Genomic DNA, 23,331 nt, shown 5'->3' with positions numbered 1-23,331 from the left:
TTGGAGTGACTCGCTTACAATTCAGAGGTTCAATCGGTTATCATCATGGTGGGACATGGCAGTGTGCAGGCAGACATGGTGCTGGAGAAGTACCTGAGAGTCCTCCATCTTTCAGGCAACAGGAAGTGGCAGTCTTTTGAACATATGTGAGACCTCGAAGCCCATCTCCACAGTGACATACTTCCTCCAACAAGACAGCATCTCCTGTCAGTGCCTCTAGCTTTGGGGGCCATTTTCTTTCAAAACACCACACTCGGGGTGTCTCAGTGGGTGTCTTTAAGACACCATTCCCATTCCAGTTGAGCAGCCTTCCTCTCTATTATGGTCCTTTGCACAGAGCTGGCACACTGTAACAGTGATTAAGGAGTGACACCTCCTCTGGCTGGAGCATGAACCGTCCCTCTGGCCTTAAATCCAGAATTACCGTTGCTTCAGTCAGTACTCTGCTCATGCTGAAGGGATGGAAATGCTAAAGGAGACGACTTGTGTAAAACCTGGCATCCTGTCAATTACAGAAAGCTCCAGAAGATTTTAAGTAAGGCAGTATTTCACTTTTGAGTACTGGGTGTCCTCATTTTGGTTTCCACGCATCATAGCTCCTGAAATGGTTCCTATCAGCATCTCACAAGCCATGCTCCTTTCTCCGAACACCCAGCTTAAGGACTCTGCACTTCCACTGTAGGATGGTAGGGGGCTTGTGGGTAGGACTTTGTCAATCTAATGGGAATGTATAGATCTTAAAGCTCACTCGGTGAATAATATTGGCGTGCTTGGGGGAGGAAGAATCTGTGAGACAGAGTGATACATTACAGCTAGTACACAGCTATCATGGAGTAAAATCTAAATGAAGTCGCTGTGTTTTGTTCTCAGCCATACAGATGCAAGATTCTTGGCATTACAAGGAAATACGTTTGCATAGTGTGCTGCTTCCATTCATATGCTGCCTTTGTGGCTTGTAGTTGCACCATCTTCTGTATTATGTTTGAGGGAGCCAAATTTGCTAGGAGAAAAGCCTAAATCTTGGCAGAGAAAAACCATATCTCAGAACGTTCTCCTCCATGCTTTCTGAGAGAAGCGTCCTTCCCTCTCCCTGCCTCAGCACACAGGAAGTAGGCAGTATGACTGCATGGTGTTGGTGGATATTTTGCATTCTATTTTTCTATTGCTGATTTTTGTTCAAAAAAATCACAAGATAATTTTGGATAATCATGTTGATTCCAGAAGGCATCTTATATTTATTTTATATTCGGATTCAAAAGAAAGCAAGCAATTAGGCCGTGAGCTGGTGTTGGAATCATTCCATATACAACCCCTAGTTCTCTCAGAACAGAACCCAACATGACTTGTTTTCAACAGGAAGGCTTTGGGAACCCTCGGTATCTCCTGTGTCCACGTAGATAAAGGTCAGAATGACAGAAGTACAGAGCATCTGATTCACACCTCCCATTAGTGGCTACAGAACCTCTGATTGGCTCCTTCCGTTAGTGGCTACAGAGCCTCTGATTGACTCCTCCCGTTAGTGGCACAGAGCCACTGTGCCAAACTTGAGCAGCTTTTCAGTGAGCTGCTGATGGTTTCAAGTTAAACTGCCTCAGGAAAGCTGCACTGCCATCATCAAATGCTGGATTAAATCATCTGACTCAAATATGAGGAAGTCTGTGCTTTGGGCCTTTTTTTCTTTTTTTGAGAGGAACAATTTTTGACCTAGAAAAATGTTTTATGTTCGTCTTTAAGCATCACAAACTCTAATTATGAGACAGGACTTATTTCCCTTTGTTGATGCTCATTTATGACAACAGCATTTCAGAGTTATTGGAATAATTAAGGTAACTTAGGTGCATGTAAGCTCAAGGTTACCGTTAACACATATCACTAGACTGTGAGTATCATAGTTGTTAGCTGCACCCAGGCCTAGTGATAAGGAAGAAAACTGTGTTTTTGGTCTCCCAGTTGCCAGTGGGAGTAGTAGGCAGGCAAGAAGAATGACGGACAGAACTGTTGCGATCATGAACATGCATAAAATAAGTACATTAGTGCCTGCCCAGCTCCAGGTCAATGGAATATGTCATTTCTAGAAACTCGCATCTGAGTGGCAAAGTCCTGTCACTGAGACTTACACCTAAGAATAACAAAGTCAACTCTCAGCGATGTTAGAAGACTATACGGGCTTATGAGGAGCAGCTGCCTGCTCTCTGGTAGTGTGGATCATTTGGCAGAGGACTCCAGCCTATCTGGTCCATAATGGTTAGTTAAAGCCAGAACTGATATTAACCACGGCAAGCATTATTGGTAATGAATTCTTTGGTAGACACTTTAGACTGACTCTACGCGCTGCTCTCCATCCTGAATTGCCGGAGTCCTCCAGGAGCTGCGGTCTGAGCTGGGGAAGAAATGTGTAGATGCCTAAGTAGCACGCTTTTAGTGCAAGGATTCACGGAAAGACCGGAGTAAAGACAAGCGCGGGGGTTTATCCCTGGAAGAGTGAAGAAGATGGGGTGGGTTCTCAGGGCTAAATAGGAGCTCAGAGACGTGCAGAAATGTTTTAGGGAATCCATTTGGTATTTTGACTCAGATTTTGAAATTTATCAGCAAAATTATGAATAAAGTGGAGATAAACAAGTGGTCAATAAAACAGTAAATTGTTCCCATCTGTGTTACTATTAATCTAGGATTTTCCTGAGTCTGTATTTCTTTTAGGTGTGTCTTTACTCTGTTAGACTTCTTAAAGTAACTTTAAAGTAACTATGAAGTAACTTTCCCCTGAGAGAAAGTAAATGTGAAATTTAGTGTCTGGAGAAGATTGCTCTGACCTTGATGGGGTGTCAAGTCTCACTGGTGAGGAGGACAGTGACCCTGAGGAGGTTAGACACATGTAATCTTTGTTATAAGTGAAGCTTTCTAAAAGCTAAATACATCTTTTACTTTTAAAGTAACAAGTTCTTATTGGTGGTTGGAAATGCATATTGTTCCATATTAACATAATTCTTTGGTATAGGGTTTTGAAATATTTAGTTTTAATAGCATTAGCATTCTAAAACAGTTCATTTATTTGGAATGGGGAGTTTGTTTTTACTACTCGGGTTTCTACTGTTTGCTCCCAGTGCTCCATGGTATTAGTCACCATTTAACAGTAACCGCTTCTCATCGGCTGTGAACCTTCCAGGTTCCCAAGATCGTGGGTCAGGACTGCTGATTTGTGAGGTGCAGTAAAACTATGTCATATGAAGAGAACCAGACCCAGGGCCAAAGATAACAGTGCTATGTGGCTGCTCTGGGGCCAGTGGAGATTTTATTTTACAAGACGTGTCCGTGTTTGGTCAGTAAAGCCAGAGCGGAAGGTGAATGAAAGAGCATTACGTTAAAGACATGGAAGGGCGTGCCAAAGGGACGCGGAGTTTGTACAGCGTTCCAGGTGGGAGAAGGGGCAGAAGATTGGGACTGACGCGGAGCCAGCAGCCACAGCCTCAGTTCCCCGTCTGTGGGGCCGGACACAGGCCTCAGGTGCCACTCTAGAGCCTTCTGCTGTAAACACTGCAACTGATACTCTCTGGCTCCCTCCCTCCCTCCCTCCCTCCCTCCCTCCCTCCCTTCCTCCCTCCCTTCCTCCCTCCCTCCGACTCTCATTTCCTTTCTTTTTCTGAAAGTCCCAGCCAGCTCTGGTTTCAAAACTACAAATTTCAGATAATCCACAAAGTAAGATAACTATGAGATCGCGGCCAGCCTGGATGCGCAGTGCGTAGCTTTCCAGCAGAGGCTACAAAGTGAAGCCCTGTCTCGGAGCAAAGTGCTGGTGAGATGCCTCCATAGGTAAAGAAGCTGCTGTTGTCCAGGCTGCTGACCCGAGTTCCTTCCCTGGCTGGTTGTCCTCTGACCTCCTCCCTCACACACGGTGGCACCTTTGTGCCCACACACATGTACACACAAATAAACAAAATGTTATCAAATGAGAAGAAGTCCAAACACAGTCTAATTCCAGTCTTTCCTAGGCAAGCTTAGATGTCATATCAAAGCATGTAAACATTTCTTGAGACTTTGTGTATCAAATTTGGAGGTCCGTCAGGCATATTTTAGACAAAATAAGTTCAATTGCAAAAATCCTTTGGTTGGGTCATGGAGTCTTGTGTGGTCACAGAGGCTCCTGCGAGGGGAGTCCCTGAGCTGCCCACTCCTAGTGACCGCCTCTCCTTCTCTAAAACGTGTTAAGACTTTCAGAAGGGTGGGTGCTATGTGTGTGCTTCTGCCAGCCTCTCGAAAGTAAACTTCTTCAGCATAGCCAAACAAATGACAGCTTGAACTGGGTAAATGGCACAGTAAATAAAAAAATACTGTATTTGAACAAAGTTCACCAAACAGGTGTTTATACCAGTTATGCACTGGGCTAGAGATGACTACTATTCCACTCATTTGAGGAAGACCAGAACGTAGTAGGGTCTGAGAGACTCGCATTGTTTTGAGTTATGCTCAGATGCCTGTAGTTTGCAGATCTGATTTCTGCCAGGTTCCCAGTAGAGAGAACTGAGAGCTTTCAAAGACAAATGAATGACCCAGCCCTTCTATAGGAGTAAGTGAAAAGGGGGAAGGAAGGAAGGAAGGAAGGAAGGAAGGAAGGAAGGAAGGAAGGAAGGAAGGAAGGAGAGAGGGAGAGAGGGAAAAGGAGGAGGCTTGCAGATGAGGAAGACCTCCCATTTAAAGTCTGCTATACATCCCTTAACGCCTGTTTATACACTTAGTTCTATAGGTATATGCTTTCTTCTAAAATCTCAGCCCTGATCCTTATTAAATGGTTTCGAGTTGAAAAATACTTGGCATAAAATAGAGAACAAATGGTCAACGTCTTCAAAGATCATATGAAATGAAAACATTTATTAGGAGCACAAACAGGACGAGGTGGACCCTGTTCTCATTCAACCAAAGCGAACTGCTTTGCTGTGCTAATGGGAGTCAGTGGGTGCGGGTGAGGGTGTGCACTGAAGTGACATCTGATACCGCCTCTAATGGCCGCTTGATTGGCTTTCCGGGTTCCTACTGAAGAAACTAAAGAATCGTTGCCTTTATCGAGTATGGTCAGCTTGCTCACCCTTGTCTGTATGTGCCCACACAGCTCAGACATGGGTTAGAATATGGAAAGTTTGCACTCCTCAGTCTCTCTCAAGGAATTGAAAGAACATAGGAGACAGGTATCTTACCCCAGAGAAACTATTTTCTATGGAGAATTGTCTAAGCATGACATTGGGAAAGGGCAGTGCCCAGCAGACCTCGCCCAGTGCAGCAGGAAGTCTCAGTTAAACCCAAGGATTGCATAGACAGGCAAGAACACGTGCTGGGCAGACTTCTAAGGTCCTGTTTCTAGGGGGGCACTCAGCAGGCTCCCCTTTTCTTACCTCCAGGAGAGATGTAGAAACAGTTGAGTTGAGCTTCGTGTACCACCTTGCCCTTGAACTTCCCCTCGGTTTCCTCAGACAGGTGACTGGAAAGCGGCTGGTATGGGGGCGTAGATGGCTGGACGAAGGCTCGAATCATTGTGACTTGCAGTTGGCCACTAGCTGCTAATTTCACGACTAAGCAGTTATCCCACTTGTAATTTTCCCCCTGTACTTTTTAAAAACTCAGAACCGATTTCTGTGGCCACCTTTGAGGGCCATAAAAGCTCATAGGGCCCTAGCGCTCTGCTGTGAACTCCGGCTTCTACTTGCAGGTTTGGGATTCAGAAAGCGCCGCCTCCTCTCCCGGTTCTCCTCTGCAGCCTCGGTCTGCCTGGACCGCTGCGTTCAGACCTGTGCAGAGACAAGCCCTTCTCCAGTGGAGCCCTTGGATGGAAATGTGAGGCAAATGGCTTCTGTCAGCCTGTCAGCTCATCACCTCTTGAAGGCCTGACGAGTCCTGGTCTTTGTGTATCACCACGAGCTGTCTGGCACAGCCTCTTGTGTGGAAGGGTGATAGGCCTGGTGGGGGGTGGAGGCCTGGGCCCACAACGCGGAGAACTGGAGCTGGAATGTGCACTTCCATGGATGCACAGTGCCGCTGAGCTGCAAAACTATTTTAAGGAGAAGAAAGCACAGGCCCAGTCCTCTATCTTGGTGCTCCTTTTAGTAGCCAGGAATGCTGGGAAATTTGTGTTTTATCTTCCCTTCCCCTTGCCTGTTTAAACCTATGTTCAAGCTAAACGTTAACTGGGTAAAGACAGTTTTTCAGCTGATCCCAGTTGAATGGTAAAACCCATGTTGCCTCATAGATAAACCTCCATGAGGTACTAAGTAACAACAACCCCGGTATTTCCCTCATTCCACTTTGACATTTGAGGGTTTTCTGTTGTGTTTCTGCCCTAAACCTGTGTGTCAGCCTCTCATGGTAATGAAGATGCCAGAAGGCTTTTGTTCATGCCAACAGTTTCCCTGGCATCCTGCCCTGAATGGAACTGTAGTTCACTATGTCAGATGTCACACCGGAGGAAGAGTGGCACCTGGAATGCTTGTTAGTATAGTTTCCCAGTAAGACACACATTGCCACCTTCTCTGCCACTGGGCTTTAGTTTCTGGTTGCACCGTGAGTTCCTGACTTGCCATTTTGGAAAATTTAGTCTCCAAAAAACAAAATGTTTCACTGTGGCCAGATGGTTCAAATGGTCCACCACACCTGTTGTAACTGAGACAGAGAAGTCAGGTTCATGGGACGCAGTGCAACCCATGTAGATTCCTCATGGGCTGAGTGCTAGTGATCCATGTAGCATGTAGATTTCTCACGGGCTGAGTGCTAGTGATCCATGTAGCATGTAGATTTCTCACTTGCTGAGTGCTAGTGATCCATGTAGAATCCTCATGGGCTAAGTGCCAGTGACCTGTGTAGATTTCTCACGGACTGAGTGTCAGTGATCCAGCCTGACCTTCCAAGAACAAGAGGACAGGAGTCTTTAGGGATTCTGAGTAGGGAGTAGCTTCTGGTAGATGGGAAGTAGCCTTAAATCTCAGTTTCCAGAATAACATTTAATCTTGTCACATCTTATTTTGATGTGAAAGCACTCAGCACATTCGTTTGAGAACATGGATGTTCTCGTTTTCCTAGATTTGTCATAGTGCTGTGGATGGATGTGTGTGTGTCTCCATCGCAGAGAGTAACCTGGTTGTGGAAGCCTAGGGTTTCTTCTTCCTTTCTCCTTCCACATGTAGGTGTCTGAGATAAAGGTCCTGCATACACGGCGATGACTCGGGAATAAGAGCATTTTCTACTTTTCTAGAGAACCAGATCTGGTTCCCAGCACCCACATCTGGAAGCTCAGCTACCTGCAGCTCCAGTTCCAACGCATCTGACACCCTCTCTGGCCTATGAGCGTGTGTGTGTGTGTGTGTGTGTGTGTGTGTGTGTGTGTGTGTGTGTGTGTGTGAACGCGCGCGCGCTCTCACACACACAACTTTTGAAAGGATTCTGCATGTACTTGATCAGTACAGAAATGAAGTTTAAAGCCTCAGTGCTGACTTTGGCAAGTCAGTGATTGGATTCATAAAGCTTCTTTTTGATACCTGTCTAAACTAGCGTTACAAAGACATTTCCTGTGCTTTTGGCTATTTATATCAGTGCTGTCCTCAGGGAGAAAGCTCGTGTCTGGGCACTGGTGAGATAAATGAGCAGAAAAAGGTGTTCTTAGACTATCATAGCTATCTTCAAATAAAATATAACTAAATGCTTTGAAAGTTTAAGGTTTTTGTTTTTCTTTAAAATACTTTGTTGCTAATTTTCATTGCTCTATCATGATATTGCTGCTGTTTTCAGTGAAGTTTTTTAATGGCCATGTAGTTTGCATATTATTTATATAATTATTTGCCTATAAGACCAGCACCTCAACTAGATATTTACACGTGTGCCCTACAACTGTGTTAGCCTCTACTACAAAAACGATGGCACTAGATACATACTAAATTTAATAGACAGCTTCTTTGAAAAATTACTAAATGAATCATTTGCAGTCATGCTGCATTTCTGTTCGTTGCTAAATGACCACACCATAGTCACACCTAACTTTCCAACATTTATAGATTTTTTTTTGCATGGACACTTTAAAATGAAATTTATTTTAAAAATATATTTTTCTAGTTCCCTATCCTAATAACTCACTGCCAATTTTTCAGTTAACATATTCTTTAAAGACGGAGAGGGAAGGAGATTTCTAGGCATAATTTGAGCATCAGGTTTCTGAATATTTAAAAATAAAGATGAAATGTGTTTGTGAAATGTGCAAATGGAATATAGAAACAATGAAGTCTCAAAGCCAAGAAGTTTAGAAATCCTGATCTCGTTTTCAATCTGTAGCCACTTGTGTAAGCAGCGCTTACCAACCGCCTGTCGAGCCAGAGCCAGAGGCTGCACGTTAGGGAAGCAGGCTTCAGTGTGGGCACAGGCTCACCAGCGCTTCCAGGACAGATGCTTTTTCTTTTTCACATGATTTTTCTTTTCCAATGGCTGGTTTCATTTATTTAATAATAAATTGAATAAATTCATTGCATAGCTAATTATATATTTTCCTCTAAGACAGAAAGGGAACTTCATCATGTGACTGTGAAGATGCTTATGGCTTGTTCCATGTGTTCTTATTTTCCAGTGTCCATTTATGGAATTTGGTTTTATGATAAGGAAGAGTGCCAAAGAATTGCAAAACTGATGAAAAAGTGAGTATTAAAAGGCCAAGTGGTTCCTGGTACCCAGAGCTTTGTCTCATCTTTCTAAGTGTGTGAAGCAGCACTAACTTTACCAGGAAGTGTTTCTCAGCCATCATCTTCAACATGATCCCCCAAACCCTGGACACGGCTTGCTATTATAGGTCCACCATCTGCATAAGGTGCCTGGTTATTCTTCCCCACATGCTGTAAGTGCTTTGGTTCCATGTGGAGGTTTTCTTTGGTGTTTTCTTCTTCTGTAACTAGGTAGTATTTTCTCTGGATGTGTCCATCCATAAAAAGAACATTCAGAGTCGTCCTGAAAGGCTGCCCCCAAGCCTTTAATGCCCCCCACTTCCTTCCTACCCTTTAACAGCTTCCTAAACTGTGTTTGTAATTCAGAATCCCCAGTGCCTCAAACACCACGTTCTCATCTCTGGGAAAGTCAGAATCTGTGTTAGTTTAGTAATCGGTGCACAATCTCTCCCCTCTTTCCCTCCCTCCCTCCCTCCCTCTCCCCCCACCCCTTCCCAAGCCTTATTTGTCTCTCCCTCACGTGCTGATTCTGAGATTCTCCTACATCCTATCTGGCTTTCCTACTCTTGGCTTCCCTAGTTTGCATTTAAAGGAGACCTAGGCGAGACTGGTGGACTGGCCAGTTATGGACTTGGCCGCTCAGTTTTGCTGCTGTTTATGCAAATGGCCAAGAGCCTCAGAATGAAGTGAGTTTTTGCAGCTGGGTATCTGCCTAGTGCAGCTGATCCCCACATGAGTGTGGTGCTCTGGCTGCAAAGAACCAGAATTCATTCCTAAATCCAGGGGCACTGAAATGGGAAGATGACCCCTCCCTACTGAGATGAAAAGATGACCCTCCCCCCCAACCAAGAAACTGAAAACCAGGGAACACATTCTTACAAATAAAATTGACTTGTGAAATTCTTGCTTGTGAGAGCTAATTTTAGGCAACCAGCTCAAGTCCCAGATGGTGATTAAGTGTGTTCAAACTGGTATTTACCACCATAACAACTAGTTCCTTAAACATTTCATGTTGTTGTAAATTGTTCAAGGGATAATAATAGCAGGATTTCATATGGATTAAAAAATACCCTGTCGCTCAGCCAAGAGGTCACGGTAAGCTGGTAGTGTTCTATAGTGACTGCCTAACAGCTCAGGCAGGAAAATAATTGATCTTTACCAGCAATGAGCATTTGATTCGTGAGGACTCAGATCCCTTCTCTAGTTAGAATAAACTCTCCCGATAACTTCCCAGGTCTTACTTTACCATTAACTTCATGGCTTTAACAAAAGAATTGGAGCTGAAATTCAAAGCAAGCAAAGAGGAAGGTTTTGTTTTTGTTTTTTGTTTGTTTTGTTTCGTTTTGTTTTTTATGTTTTCCTGCAGCACTTAGGACCATGTGGTCAGGGTTAGGATGGGACCTTTGCGGTACCTCCAAATTGCCAGAGACCTGCAAGATGCAAGGTGGTCCAGTCCACCTTGCTTGATCTCCAGGTATTTGCTGGTCATCCCTGCTGAATGTTTGTTCCTTGTAAGGCTTCTCCCACGGTCAGCGGCAGCTCCGCTACCGCAGTGTGGAAGCAGCTCTGACTGCTGTGTCCCACAGTGAGCAGTCTGGGTTTGCCGTTCTCTTTACAGAAACAGGTGGGGCAGGCTGTTCCCCCCCGCCCCCGAGTCATAGCTTGCTCACTCCTACCCTGGATTTGCCTATGTGGCCTGTTGACTCAAGACCTCATCTCTCATTTTTCTGCTTCACGTGCCTGAGCGGCCTTTCTGAGATGGTTCTGATGGGATGCGAGCACTTGGGGGAGAACTGGAGTGGTAGCGTTGGTTTTGACTTTAGTTTCCTGATCTTCATTTCCCTTGCTGTTCTAGCCTCACTCAGTGCGAACAGCTGAAGGCCTGTCATGGCGCTGGAGCAGGATCCTCCCCAGTGACCCTGAGTTCAGGAGAGGGTAGAGAAGTAGATATCTTACAGATGCTCACAAAGGCCAAGGATGAGTACACAAAGGTGGGTCTCTGTGCTCTTCCTTACGATCACACTTAACCACAGTGACAAGATCGTCACCGAGAAAGACTCAAGGCTCTTCGAAAACCAACTGGGGGAGATCGAGAGGTTCACTTTTAGTAGGACTGAAGACTGTTTTCTACAGTAAAATAAAAGATAGCTCAAGAAATCAACAGCCTTCACATAAGCAAATCATATTTAGTTAGAGGACTTAATACATTTACAGTGGCAACATGTAAATAAGTCATGTCTTCATTGGTGGGGCAGGCCCAGAATCCCAGAATCTGGAAGCTGAAGCAGGGGGATGGTGAGTTTCCGACCAGCCTGGACTACATAGTGAGATCTATCTCCAAACCTCAAAGCATGGGCCCCAGCAACATGACTTGGTGGACAATGAACCTGCTACCAAGCACTATGACCTGAGTTTGATTCTTGGGACCCACATGATGGAAGGAGAAAACCAACTTCCACAATTGTCCTCTGACCTCCACACATGCGCTGTGGTACCCTCCCCAATGAATAAATGAAAGGTAATAGAAACTGCCAATCAAAACAAAAAGCATAAAAGTAGACTTGAGCAGACGAAAGGATATGCCCTGCTGTTAGCTAAGGATTAAGAAGATTGAATTTGGGGGCTGGAGAGATGGCTCAGTGGTTAAGAGCACTGGTTGCTTTCCCAGAGGACCCGGGTTCAATTCCCAGCACCCACATGGCTCATGGCTGTCTGTAACTCCAGTTCTAGAGGATCTGACACCTTCGCATCAATGCACATAAAATAAAGTTAAATAAATAAAAATAAAAAATAAAAAAAGATTGAATGTAAAACTGTCAGTTCTCTTAAGTCCGAGGTGATTTCAAAATAAATGCCACTGCTTTTTTCTCCTTTTCCTGGAACAGGTGAACTGGTAGAAAGGGGAAAATAGGCAATAAAGAGTGGTGGGGAATTGGGAGAGGGGTGCTACAGAAACTAGCAGTATTGACTGCAGATAGAGTAGGGGGTCATGAAGCAGGCTGCACTTGATGCTAAAAATTGGTTATGAAAATTTAGGATACTGTGGATTGTTAAAATTGAATGTGTAGAATACTGTAGACTGTTGGTATTTATACATAGTACCAGCTAGACAAATAGGAAAGCTGAAGTAAACTGTGCCTCAAACCACAACCCAGGATAAATCTCAAATGTGTAAGAAAATTCAGGTTCCAGAAGAAAACTTACTTGGATCTTTTTGCAATCTAGGAAAAAAGAATTCTTTTTAACTGTGCCTTAAAACTCAAAAACAATTCATTTCAACTATATCAAATATTAATATGTTGAAAGTGTTTTTAAAAAATATATAAAAACAACAACAACAAAACGAAAGGCTGGGCAGTAGTGGTGCACACCTTTAATCCCAGCACTTGGGAAGCAGAGGCAGGTGGATCTCTTTGAGTTTGAGGCCAGCCTGATCTACAAAGCGAGTTCCAGGACAGTCAGAGCTGTTACACAGAGAAAGCCTGTCTCCAAAGACGAAAACAGAACAAAACAAACAATAAATAAAATGAAATGTAACAAATGAGAAGAAATATTGACACCTAAAAACTAAGAAGTGGGTTAAATCCCCTTAAAATTGAAGCATAAAACAGTAACACTTTCTAGACAAATAAAATAAAATTGAGAAAAAAAATCTTAGAATTTGGAAGATGTTAGGAATATTTCCTAATTGAGCCTCTCTGCTGGCACAAAGAACTCCAATCAAACCAGATAAGACCAAATCAAAAATGCCCATGTTTAATGAATGACACACTCTTGGGTGGCCGGGAGCATGGAAGGAGATGATGGGACAGGCAGGAAGACAGAGGGAGAACACGTGCAAAACCCTAAACCACGAATTCCTTCTCTGGGTGGCTGCCTAAATAACCTGTGGGAGTGGTCCTGACCACTTGGCAGGCTGGGAGCTGGAGTCCGGACCAACGCAACTCCCAGGCCAGGGGCTAGGGTGACGCTCCAGACTTAATATTGCGTTCCAGACTCTTTGGATATAGGGTTGTTAGAGGGCTGGGGTCTCACTTTTGACCAAACAGAAAATGGTTTAAAAAAATGAGAAAATGTACTTGAATATTACATTGTGACATTATTAGAAAAATCATGACTTCAAGCCACAGTTTTTATACTGGACAGTTTGAACTGAACAAAACTTGGTAGATTATACTTTAAGGGTGAAAAGAACCAAAAATTAGAAACTTAATTCAGTGGTCTTATCATTGGTAGGAATATTCCCCTTATTTTTCAGCTGTTACAGATACAATAAATGAGAAATTACATTAGTGTGTCTGGAACCAAACTGTGATATAAAAGAAGATCAAACTAAGTTAGAGTTGTATTTTGAGTATTAAGCAAAGATATCAAAATTAGTTCATGTTTTGTTTCTTAGCTATGGAAACAAAAATGGAAAGCTCCTGGCTCCTTAAAAAGACTCAGATGATTGACAGTAACAGTAAGCACCCTCGCTGCCTAGGGTTATTTCTTCCTAAAAAGCGTTGGAGCTCTTTGAAGAAGTTGCTGATTGCAGGGCAAATGGGATCCCACCCAGTGGGCACTGCAGCCAGCTTACAGGAGCACCGACTAGAGCATGGCAGCAGTGAGGACCGGATGATGGACGTGTCCGTGTAATCATGTAATTGTGTATAATGATCTGTGGATTGTGGTGATGAGTAGGAGGGACAGCGTAGACGAAATTCAACCAAAACAAACGATTACAGCCTTTCTTTGAGAGTACTCAGACACTGGTACCAGCTTCTGATGTGATATATGAGCGCGCGCACATGCGTGTGTGTGTGTGTGTGTGTGTGTGTACAATCACAAACAAGCCACAGTTCACATGTAGAGGTCAGAGGACAGCTTTTGGAAATCAGTTCCCGCTTTCTGTCTTGTAGGTTGTGAGTTCTAGGAAGGAACTCAGGTCACTGAAGGTTCAGGAACTAAACTCAGGTTCTGGCCCCCTTTCTCACTAGCCGTCTCATAGGCCTCACACCGGTAATGTTCTGTCTACATTCTTCTTGTTATGTGAATTACTGGACTCTTCGGGCTTTCTATAACAGGGTCTTCGTGGTGTTCTATAAGGACTTAGAACGGGCATCTGCTTCCTAAAGGTGCCTTCCTGCCTCTCCTCCACTTCCCCACCCACCCAAACAAGATCAGACTTTCAAGGTTCATTTCAAATCCTATCTGTCACGTGAGTAGTGCCCGACCTAACCAGCTAGACATAGTTGATTCTCTGGTTAGCATTGGCCACATTAGAAGCCTCCTCCCGTCTGTGCTGTCACCGCTTATACATGCATGTGGGCGTGTGGGACACAGACAATGTGCAGACCATCAGTAAATGGGCCTGGTCTGAAGAAGTGGAAAATGAGAACAGGATTATTCACTCAGAATTCGTCTTGTGAAAGGTGTCTCCATTTTTGGACATGTTAAGGAAGACACAGTGGAGATGTTGTGAAAGAATTTCATGTCTCTTGGTAAGGATTAAATGAAAACTTCTGAGATCCCTTCTGTCTCTGGAACTTGCTGGGGAATTCAGTCTTATTTTTAAATTAAGTTTTTTAATCTAATTGAAAAGTAAAATTTGTATAAATTAAGGCATGCAACATGATGTTTTGATGCATATATGCATTGATGACTAAATCAAGCTTACATACATAGCATTTTTGCAGTGAGAAAACTTAAAATCTCTCAGCCTAGAAGAGTTCTGCTCTTCTAGATTCCACACGTAAGTGATGTCATGTGCTCTTTGTCTTTCTGCGCTGGCTTGACTTCACTTAACATAGTTTTTTCCATGTGATCACAAATGGCAAGATTACTTTTTCCTTTTTTGAAAATTAAACTGTGTGTGTGTGTGTGTGTGTGTGTGTGTGTGTGTGTGTGTGTGTGTGTATGTGTGTGTGATTTCATTTACCCGTCGATCTGTTGACACACATTTAATTGATCCACATTTTGGCTGGATGCTGCAGTGAACAGGGAAGTACAGATGTCTCTTGGACATTGCAGTTTCATTCCCTCTAGTTCTGTGCCCAGAAGTGGGATTGGTAGACCTTCTGGTGTGTGTGTGTGTGTGTGTGTATGTATGTATTTAGAAACTTTGGTACTATTTTCTGCAGAGTGCCACAGTACTTTACCAGGATTCCCTATGCTCCACAACCACACCAACACTTTATTAACTTTTGACTTTTTAAAATTAGTTTTATTTTATGTGTGTGCACCATGTGTGTGCCTGGTGCCCTTCGAAGCCAGATCTCCTGGATCTAGAGTTATGGATGGTGTGTGAATGCTGGGATCCAAACCTGTGTCCTCTGGGACAGCAACGAGTGCTTTTAACCTTGAGCCATCTCTCCAGCCCCCCTTTGAGCTTATACATTCTACTGGGGATGACGTGAGGTCTCATTTTAACTTTGATTAGCCTTTCCTCAGATTAGGGTCATCACTTTGAGTTCAGACCGGGCTGTGGAGTGAAACCCTGTCTCAAAAAAAAGGAGGAAAGGAAAGATCTAAAGAGTGTTGTACAAAGGCAAAGTTACCTTAGCGCGTAGGAAAGGTAGGAGAAAGTCAGTTCTCCATTTAAAATAGACAGTCTGTAGAAGTCACGCCACCGCCTTGTAAATGGAAGAAGGGCTAGCGACTCCTCTGCCAGCACTTTGGAAGTCAGTGTCTTATGTGCTCTTGCCTTGCTTTGCCTGCCCTGCTTCTAGGAAGACAGCAGTTGACCCGTGCAGCGACACCCCCTTATACTGTCACTCACTTGAGAAGAATGGAAAAATAACATTGTATGACTTGAAAGCAATTCCACACTCTATTCGATCCTAATGCCTAATGGCCAAAGAATTGACAGAACTCTTGAAAAATGTAGTTAACTTTTGGGTGGCTGACCTAAAAGACAGGTGCACATAGTGGCAACCAACCCCAGACCTGTGTCCTTGAACAAGAGGATGTGCTCCAATTGCTGGGAAACCCCTTGAGAACTGTGGGCTCCCAAGGTGAGACGGTCCTGTACTCCTGCTTTGGCAGATGCGGCTGCTGTTTCCAGGCATGAGGCGTTGACTACCTACAGAAGCAAACACTACAGAGTCTGTAGCATAGAAGGTCCTGTTGTATTGTTTTATTTGATGTTTTAACAAAAGAAACTGCAACATTATTGCCAGGCCCTTTTGTTATTAGTCCTACTGTTAGGGATTGCAGGGTTGGTCAGATTAACAGGTGATCATGAGTCAGTATTTGAAATGATGAGGCTTCTCTCGTCTGTTTGTTCAATTCTAATTTGTAGTTCGTGGCTCAGAACACTTCATCTACATTATCCTGTTTATGCAAGAAGTCACCAAGGAAATAAAGACGGTGTTAGCAATTTTTAAATCAGTGGTTTGGGACAGCATTTCTTGTGGCCCAAACAGGTTTAAATGTTTGGGTTAAACATTTGTAGCAGCTCCCTGTACTCTACTCTGTATCATTTCTGAGATTACTCACCATGGAAACCTATTAGGTTTGTTGTCTTAAAACTACTTCTTAAGCAAACGCATAGCCTTCCAACTGTCTAAGAGCTTGTGAATCCTCAGCACTCACTGACGTTAGTGCTAGTATTTTAGGGCAATGAATTACACACATACACATAAACACAAATAAATTTGTAGTTGACTTCTACCCAAGTATAGTCAAATATAGTTCCCATCAGAAAAGTAGAAGAGACTATCTTTCATGCATGAAAACTTATTTAAAATTTATTTAAAATATAGATATCTACCAATTAGATAATCAAGAAAGGGGGTAAGAACACTAAAACTTCTTTTATTTCCACCAAAAATGAAATGTTTGTGTCTTTTCCATTCCAGTGTAAGAGTTGTTCTGAGCCAAAACAGATGACCAGCTCTTCCGCCATCTGTGACAACCCCAAGCTTATCAAACCTGTGCCCGTGAGACCCAGTAGCAGCCAGAGGCTGCAAGAGCCCCCACCCAACAAGGTATGAGTCTTCTTGTTTTTGTTTCTTTGTTTGTTTGTTTTTGTTTTTTTAAAAACATATTTTTCATTTTGGGAATCAAAATATTATTGCATCATCCCCCCCTTTTCTCCCTCCAACCCTTTCCTTGTGAACTCTCTTTGCCTTCTCTGAAATTCATGGCCTCTATTTGTTTAATTCCTAAATATTGTATACTCCTAAATATATAAATACAACCTATTCAGTCCAGGTTATTTATTATGTATATGCATATAATGTTACTCATATATACGTGTTTTCAGGGCTGACTATTTGGTATTGGATAACCAATTGGTGTGCCCTTTCCTGGCAGAGAGACAATTTCTCCTGCTCCCACATTTCTTAGGTGCCTGTAGTTCTTTGTCTAAGAGTGAGACCCCTAAGGTCACCCTCTTCCACGTCAGCTCCTTCTAACAGGGAGACCCCTGAGGTCGCCCCCTTCCACGTCAGCATGCCTCTGTTGCTATCATGCCACTATTCACGAGAGTTAGGAAATGGAGACAGCTAAATGGCCTTCAACTGATGAATAGATAATGAAAATGTGGTACATGTACACTATGGAATGCTGTTCAGCTGTTAAAAAAAACTGAAGTCATGAAAATTTTTGGTAAAATGTGTAAAACTGGAAAAGCTGCTATTGAGTGAGGTAACCCAGACCCAGAATGATAGACACTACATGTTCTCTCATCTGAGGCTCCTAGCCCAGATCTCCCAATCTGGGTATATAACCTGGAGTAACTACAGAAACCAGGGAAATCCTGTGCTTACTTGGGGCCCCTCTGGGAGTCTCGGAGAGCTTTACCCACATACTGCAGGGGAGGCCCTGGCGCTGCTGAAGGACACCCAAGGTCGGTGGACAAGGGCAGGGTCTTGTTGCACTGTGCATCTGAACTGTGGGGCATGGGTGTTCTTCCTTGGGGACTGTTGAATTTACCACATGCTGGGCTTGTGCTTTGTGAGTTGAGACTCCTTAGAAGATCATATATTATTAAAGCACGTGTCTGGAGAGACAGACACATAAACCTCTGGGTCCGTATTTTTCTGGGCTAGGTGCCTTCTCGGGCACTGGAGGAGCAGCCACCATGGCAGTGCTATCAAATGTAGCATGTCTGAGCACCACTCTGTACCAGGAGCAATGCCAGCATGGGTGTGCAGCATGGTGTGTCTGCTCTGGATTAGCTTGGGCCAGGGAGTAGTCAAAGCCCCCCAGGCCTGCGGTGGTATGTGAGTTGTGTGCTGTTCAGAACAGGATAGCAGAGACAAAATCTGCTGATGGGCAGGGCCCATTGTTGCCTGTAAAGGAAAGGTGTCTGTTCTTCCACCACAGTTATTCCTGAGTAAAGAGGTGGCTTGCAAGGAATTGGTTTAAATCAGTTCTGAAAATGAGCGTGAGCCAAAGACATAAAATGACTTGACTAATGAAAATCTTGTTTTGAAAAATTCAAAACAAAAAAAGAAGTATTTCCTAACTTATTTTAGCTTTCCGTTACTTTCCATGAAAATTTATTTCATTTTAGTAGTTAAACCAAGGTACATTGACTTTAGAGCGGAGCTTATTGTTTTAAGCAGAAAGTGTGAAAAGAGGACCAGTTCCGGGGCAGGAGGGCAGGAGTGGAAGAGTGGCCGGGCGTCGTATATATCTGGTCCTGTGCGTTAGATTAAAATCCTCATTTCTTTCTAGCCTTAGCTCTCTATTGTTCTGGGGAAAGCGACCAGGAGCCCAGAGCTCTTACCGTCTGCTTGTTTGGAGTACCTTTTGTTCTCAGTGAGCCTAGATGGACCCTGGCTGTAGAGATTGCACGTGTAGCGTGTGCAATCTTGTGCTATACAGTGTCATTTTGTCCCCTAATCTGTGAGCTGCAGACCCCTCAAGGACCACATGCATGTCTTATGAAGTGACCAGAAACTTGTGGTGTAGCAGCAGCTTTGGGGGCCAGGAGGGGAAAGTGCTATGAAAGTATTAGACATTTCAGAGGTCTCAGGCTTTTCAAGTTAATAAATTGCACCTCTGTCATTGATCCTTTGTAAACAGAAGAAACCATCAGTTAGCTGAGTTATGCTTCATAGTCTCCCCCTCCCGTAACCAAACTATGTGAGTCTATTTTTTGATATCTTTTTCTTCCCCCAGACCTCGGACCCTGAGCCCCAACACTTATCTTTGACAGCTCTGTTTGGGAAACAAGACAAAGCTCCCTGTCACGAAACTCTGAAACCTTCCCAGACCTTCGCCCACCACCATCACCACCACCTCCACCACCACCACCAGCTGCAGCAGGAACAGCTTCCAGTTCATCAAGGAGTTGCATGCTCCCTACTCTGTGAAGAGCCCAGAAAGTTCTCACTCCCCGTGGAGAAGCAGCTATGCCCAGCCATTCAGAAACTCATGGTCAGGAACCCAGGGCTGCACCTGCTGCCACAGAACCCTGAACAGTGGCCCTGTGAAGGTGGCAGTCCCAGTCGTGTGGGGGCAGTTCCTCCCGGTCCTGTCCAGCTGGGGTCCCCCTGGACCAGCAGGACTGCCCGCTGTGCACAGAGCACTGCCCGCTGTGCACAGAGCACTGCCCGCTGTGCACAGAGCACTTGCAGAAATCACAGGCTACTAGAGCAGCTTCAAGGTGCCTCTGGGGCAGGGCGCGAGTGTAGGCCCTGTGCACCTGCCAGGCTGCCTGGGGCCACTCAGGTGACTCCGGGCCAAAATGTGACCCAGTCACAGCTGGTGTACTTCAGCAGTCCCCTTCCTCCTCCCACACCAGGACATGAAGCTCTCAGGAAGGAGCAGTGTGCACTCCCAGCACACGCACTGCACTTCTCTGGCAACCAGGAGAGCAGCCCCAGTGTGCTCCCTGCTCAGGAGCTGCTGAGAAAGCTCCAGGCTGTACATCAGGAGCAGCAGCTACAGGCAGTCCCCCGGCCATCCTTAGCTGCCAGGTTCCCCGTGTCAGCCCAGGGCTCAGGGACAGAAAAGCCGTTGGAAGCCTGGGCCAGCAAGACAACCAGTATGGAGAAACAGGCTCCTCTTCTGCAGGTAAGTATGTACTGGGAGATCGCTGCCATAATAATGCAGTAGGCTTTGCTCTGCTGCAGGGAGCGTGAGCCACATGGGTTTCCATCGAGAACAGCTACCCACAGCCTCTCAGTGTGTCTCTTTGTCTTTCACCTTGCCATTCTGCCTGGAAAGAGAAGCTTCTCTCTTCTTCCAGTCTGGTGTCCTCTGCCATTTAGAGGTGGTTGTAAAGTTCAATCTTTACCATGTTATGAGCCCTGAAGACCAGCCCAGATGTGACTATGAAGACCCATGACAGTTAGCTCTAACATTTTGGGATAGAAACATCTGGCTGATTTTTTGTTTTCATCCTATAGTTGATTATTGCTTGCTCTTTGACTTGATGCGTGATTTTGAGTGCTTCCTACATACATGTTAGTCTCCACTTCACTACGCAGTAGTAGAGAAAGCAGACTCCGCATCCAGCAGCCACAACCTTGCAGGTTCCTGAAGTAAACAACATAGCAGTAAAGGTGTTGCTGTTTTTATTGCCTTCTAGGTGATCAGTATTGTGAAGAGCAGGCAGAAACAAGTGTACCACCCACAAACTGCCAGAGAAGGGAACACAGTGTCATTTCTAGAAATAGCGTGTCTTTCTGGGAGGATAGTTGTCTGTACGCGTCAGCAACTGGGACAGTCAGGAACCGGAGCCAGGGTCTATTGATCGTCTGCCTGTACTGGCATCTGAAGGTCTGACCGGCTCTGTTTCCCTTGGGTTGGCACGAGTCCCTGAAAATGTGCTGACTTTAAAGATCAGAAAGTTATCCCTACTTATTATATATGTGTATGTGTGTGTGTGTTTATGTAAATATATATTTGTGCACACATACATATATAAAAGACCAACAGTGTGACATATGTACATATTGTATACACACATATAGTATGTATATGTGCATATATATAGTATGTATATATGTCACACTGTTGGTCTTTTTGATGTTTTATCACATAGTAGTGCCTCAGAAATTGTTCACATTTTTTTTAAAAAACAAAGGCCCAGGGCACAAACCGTGTATGTTTGGGTGTGTAAACCAGGTCAAGGTATTCATATTTATTAAATCCCAGATACGGGTGCTTTCTGTTGCACACTGAGGCTTTGTCCTCACTCTCAGTGCACCGCAGAGTGTTGGCTCCTTTTAAATGGCTGCTTTTGTTTCTCTTCGGTGATTTAAAATAAGAAAATTGGGGCTAATAATCAGACTTAAATTTCTGCATATACAATTCTCTTTGTTTTTAGTTCTCACAAATGTCAGGAACCAAATAAGGAGTGTGTGCATTCTGCCAGCCCACGCTGTGCTCCTCCTCCCTCTGGGAGCATCAGCTCTCAACACCTCTCCTTGGGATAGCAAATAGGGAATGCTAAAAGAAACAAGAGCCTGTCTTCCTCTAGGCCGTTTTCTGCCCCCAAAGATGCCAAGGGAGTGATGATAAAATTACAGCCACATCTAAATTGCTGCCTCTCTGCTTGCTTCTCATGAGTGTTGGAGTGCTTGGAGGCTGAGAAATAAGGTACTTTTTGTCACCTGAGTTAGAGACACATGGTAGCTGTAGGAGTCAGTCAGACCCAGTTCAGAATGGCACTTGCATAATTGAGAAAGCCATTAGAAAACTTAGTTTTAGACCTGCGAGCCAAGGGAATTAGATAGATTCAGCAGACAGATGGGTCACGGTGCTCCAGGCTCCATGTGCCCAGACCTTGTTCTTCATCCCATGATCTAGCCCCTCATCTTCACCCTCTCCCTGTCCCCATCCCCACGCCGGCCAGGAGAAGCAGAAGGCATGCTCTCTGTAGATAAGCAGAGAAGGACCAGAGGGGGCAAACACACAAAACATAGTTCCTTCTAGTCCCAGGGGAGGTGTCTCCTTGAAGAGCCAGGGTTGGGATCTGTGTATGCATCTGATGAGTGTATGCTGCCACTCCCACCGGTGATGGGACCTCAGTGCAGGGCAGCGGATAGCTGGTGCTGAGCAAAGCCAGCAATCCTAAATGCATGTTGTCTGAAAATGAAACTCTCACCAGGAGTCTAGTTTTATACACAAAGGTCATGGAGTCACAGGGGGTTCCAGGGTTGTCTAGTAGTCGCTGAGGGTGGAACAGGAACAGATCTGTCAACCTTTCCCACCCATGGGATCCAGGATGGTTCCAACTGAGCACTCCTCTGCCGCCATTGTGAACAGGGTCTTTATCATTGGAGCTCCACTTTGTGGGTTGTTTCCTAACCCTGCCTTGTGTGCATGTCTTTGTTGTAAGCAGATCACCTCATCTCAGTGTGCCCCTGCTCCCGTGGCTTCTCTGCTGATGCCCCCTGTGGTTTTCACACAGTCCACCTGTGCCCCCCTGAGGGAGACTGATACTGGGCTCCTGCCCCTAGGAAGCCAAGAACCTCCTGCTGCCTCCTCCAGCCTCCTTCTGCCCCAGCAGAACTGGGAATCCTCCACCGTAGCCAGCAGGCCTCTCACCAGGCTGCAGCTCCAGGAGGCACTGCTGAACCTCATCCAGGTAAGGCTGTCGACCTAACAGTGGGCATCATGGCAGACTAAGTTGGCTGATGCCTTCTTTGGATGCCATAAGAGTAAACCCCCCCCCAACACCTTTTAAACAGTTAACTGATGATATTTAGAATACTACTTGGGGCATGAGATGTCTCAAGCCTTCAAGAGATTTGTGACTTGGAGGAGCGAGTCAGGCCTCCTAGTTACCAGCTGCAAGAAGAGAAGGGAGCGTGTGATGAATGCTTGGCCAGCCAGGGCACCCTGGGAGCTCACTGTTGGGAGCAATCTCAGAGCCATCATGGGCAAGCTGCAGGTGTAAGTCGCACCATCTATGACTGCTGTGAACATAGTTCAGATATGGTTTTAAAACCCACTGCTCACAAGTGGATGGAATGATAGAACACCTTGTCAGCCCTGCCTTGGGTGTCTCTGCTATACGGTGATATCAACTCATACCGAACTGTGGGCCATGAACTATTTTAGGTTTAATAATTCACTCAATGCCTATAGGAAACCCTATTAATATAGGCCAATGAGATCAGGTAAAGGTACTTGCCAGCAAGCCTGATGACTCACCTAATAGAAGAAGAGAGAATGTTGTCTTTTGACCAAATGACCACATGCCTACACGAACAGCCCCAAACACAAACAAGTGCACATACACACACAGAATAAGTATAAAAAATTTAGACCCTCATATTTGATTCTATAGACAAGGAAACCAAGGCTTATGTTGGTCTGGTGTTACCCTGAGCCCCATTGCAGTGTTCATGTCTCCTGTTGTGCGGACCACAAAAGTTTATGTTCCGAGAGTAGACCAGCATGTAACAGAGCACGTTTCCGAGTGAATGATAGGCCTTGGAAAGGGTCCTGTCTGAAGCCTCACAGAAGCAGATGCCTCAGCTAATGTGTTTCGGAATCTTCTTCACGTGGGCAGTCTTGAATGTGTAGTGCTCTGTTTGTGGCCGGACAGCTGCCAGAGAGCAGACCAGCCTCTGGCGTCTGCGTCTCCTGTTGGTGTCTAATCCCCATTAGTGAAAATGTTTCTAAGGTAGTGTTTTAGAGGGAACTCAAAGGACGGTGTCGGAAGGAAGCATCTGAGTCTGAGAACAGAATGGCAGCCTAG

General features: G+C 44.8%; 2 protein-coding genes across 29 annotated transcripts in view; one reads left to right on the top strand and one right to left on the bottom strand.

Annotated features, from left to right (window-relative positions):
- Window positions 1-5,741, bottom strand: part of Cacna1c (calcium voltage-gated channel subunit alpha1 C) — a 656,696-nt gene extending 650,955 nt beyond the window's left edge. For 14 of the 21 annotated variants that reach the window (XM_087904336.1, XM_087904346.1, XM_087904344.1 and 11 more), the window contains exon 1: window positions 5,382-5,739. In XM_087904336.1, the coding sequence (XP_087760462.1) occupies window positions 5,382-5,520 (139 nt within the window). In that variant the 5' untranslated portion in view covers window positions 5,521-5,739. Of the gene's footprint in view, window positions 1-5,381 lie in introns of all 21 variants that reach the window. The other 7 variants (XM_087904337.1, XM_087904340.1, XM_087904338.1 and 4 more) reach the window with 3 other exon arrangements.
- Dcp1b (decapping mRNA 1B) overlaps window positions 1-23,331 on the top strand; it is a 41,570-nt gene that overhangs the window by 16,243 nt on the left and 1,996 nt on the right. For 5 of the 8 annotated variants that reach the window (XM_085686990.2, XM_048444416.3, XM_085686988.2 and 2 more), the window contains 5 exons: window positions 8,591-8,657; window positions 10,537-10,672; window positions 16,523-16,651; window positions 18,795-19,691; window positions 21,964-22,212. In XM_085686990.2, coding sequence (XP_085543116.2) covers window positions 8,591-8,657; window positions 10,537-10,672; window positions 16,523-16,651; window positions 18,795-19,691; window positions 21,964-22,212 — 1,478 coding nt within the window. Of the gene's footprint in view, window positions 1-5,695; window positions 5,821-8,590; window positions 8,658-10,536; window positions 10,673-16,522; window positions 16,652-18,794; window positions 19,692-21,963; window positions 22,213-23,331 lie in introns of all 8 variants that reach the window. The other 3 variants (XM_048444417.3, XM_048444415.3, XM_048444413.3) reach the window with 3 other exon arrangements.

The sequence above is a fragment of the Myodes glareolus genome, chromosome 3 (assembly GCF_982192425.1).
Source record: "Myodes glareolus chromosome 3, mMyoGla1.1, whole genome shotgun sequence".
In the NCBI taxonomy this organism is placed as follows: domain Eukaryota; kingdom Metazoa; phylum Chordata; class Mammalia; order Rodentia; family Cricetidae; genus Myodes; species Myodes glareolus.
Note: the sequence above shows the minus strand (reverse complement) of the source record. Positions and strands in the feature narration are given on the sequence as shown.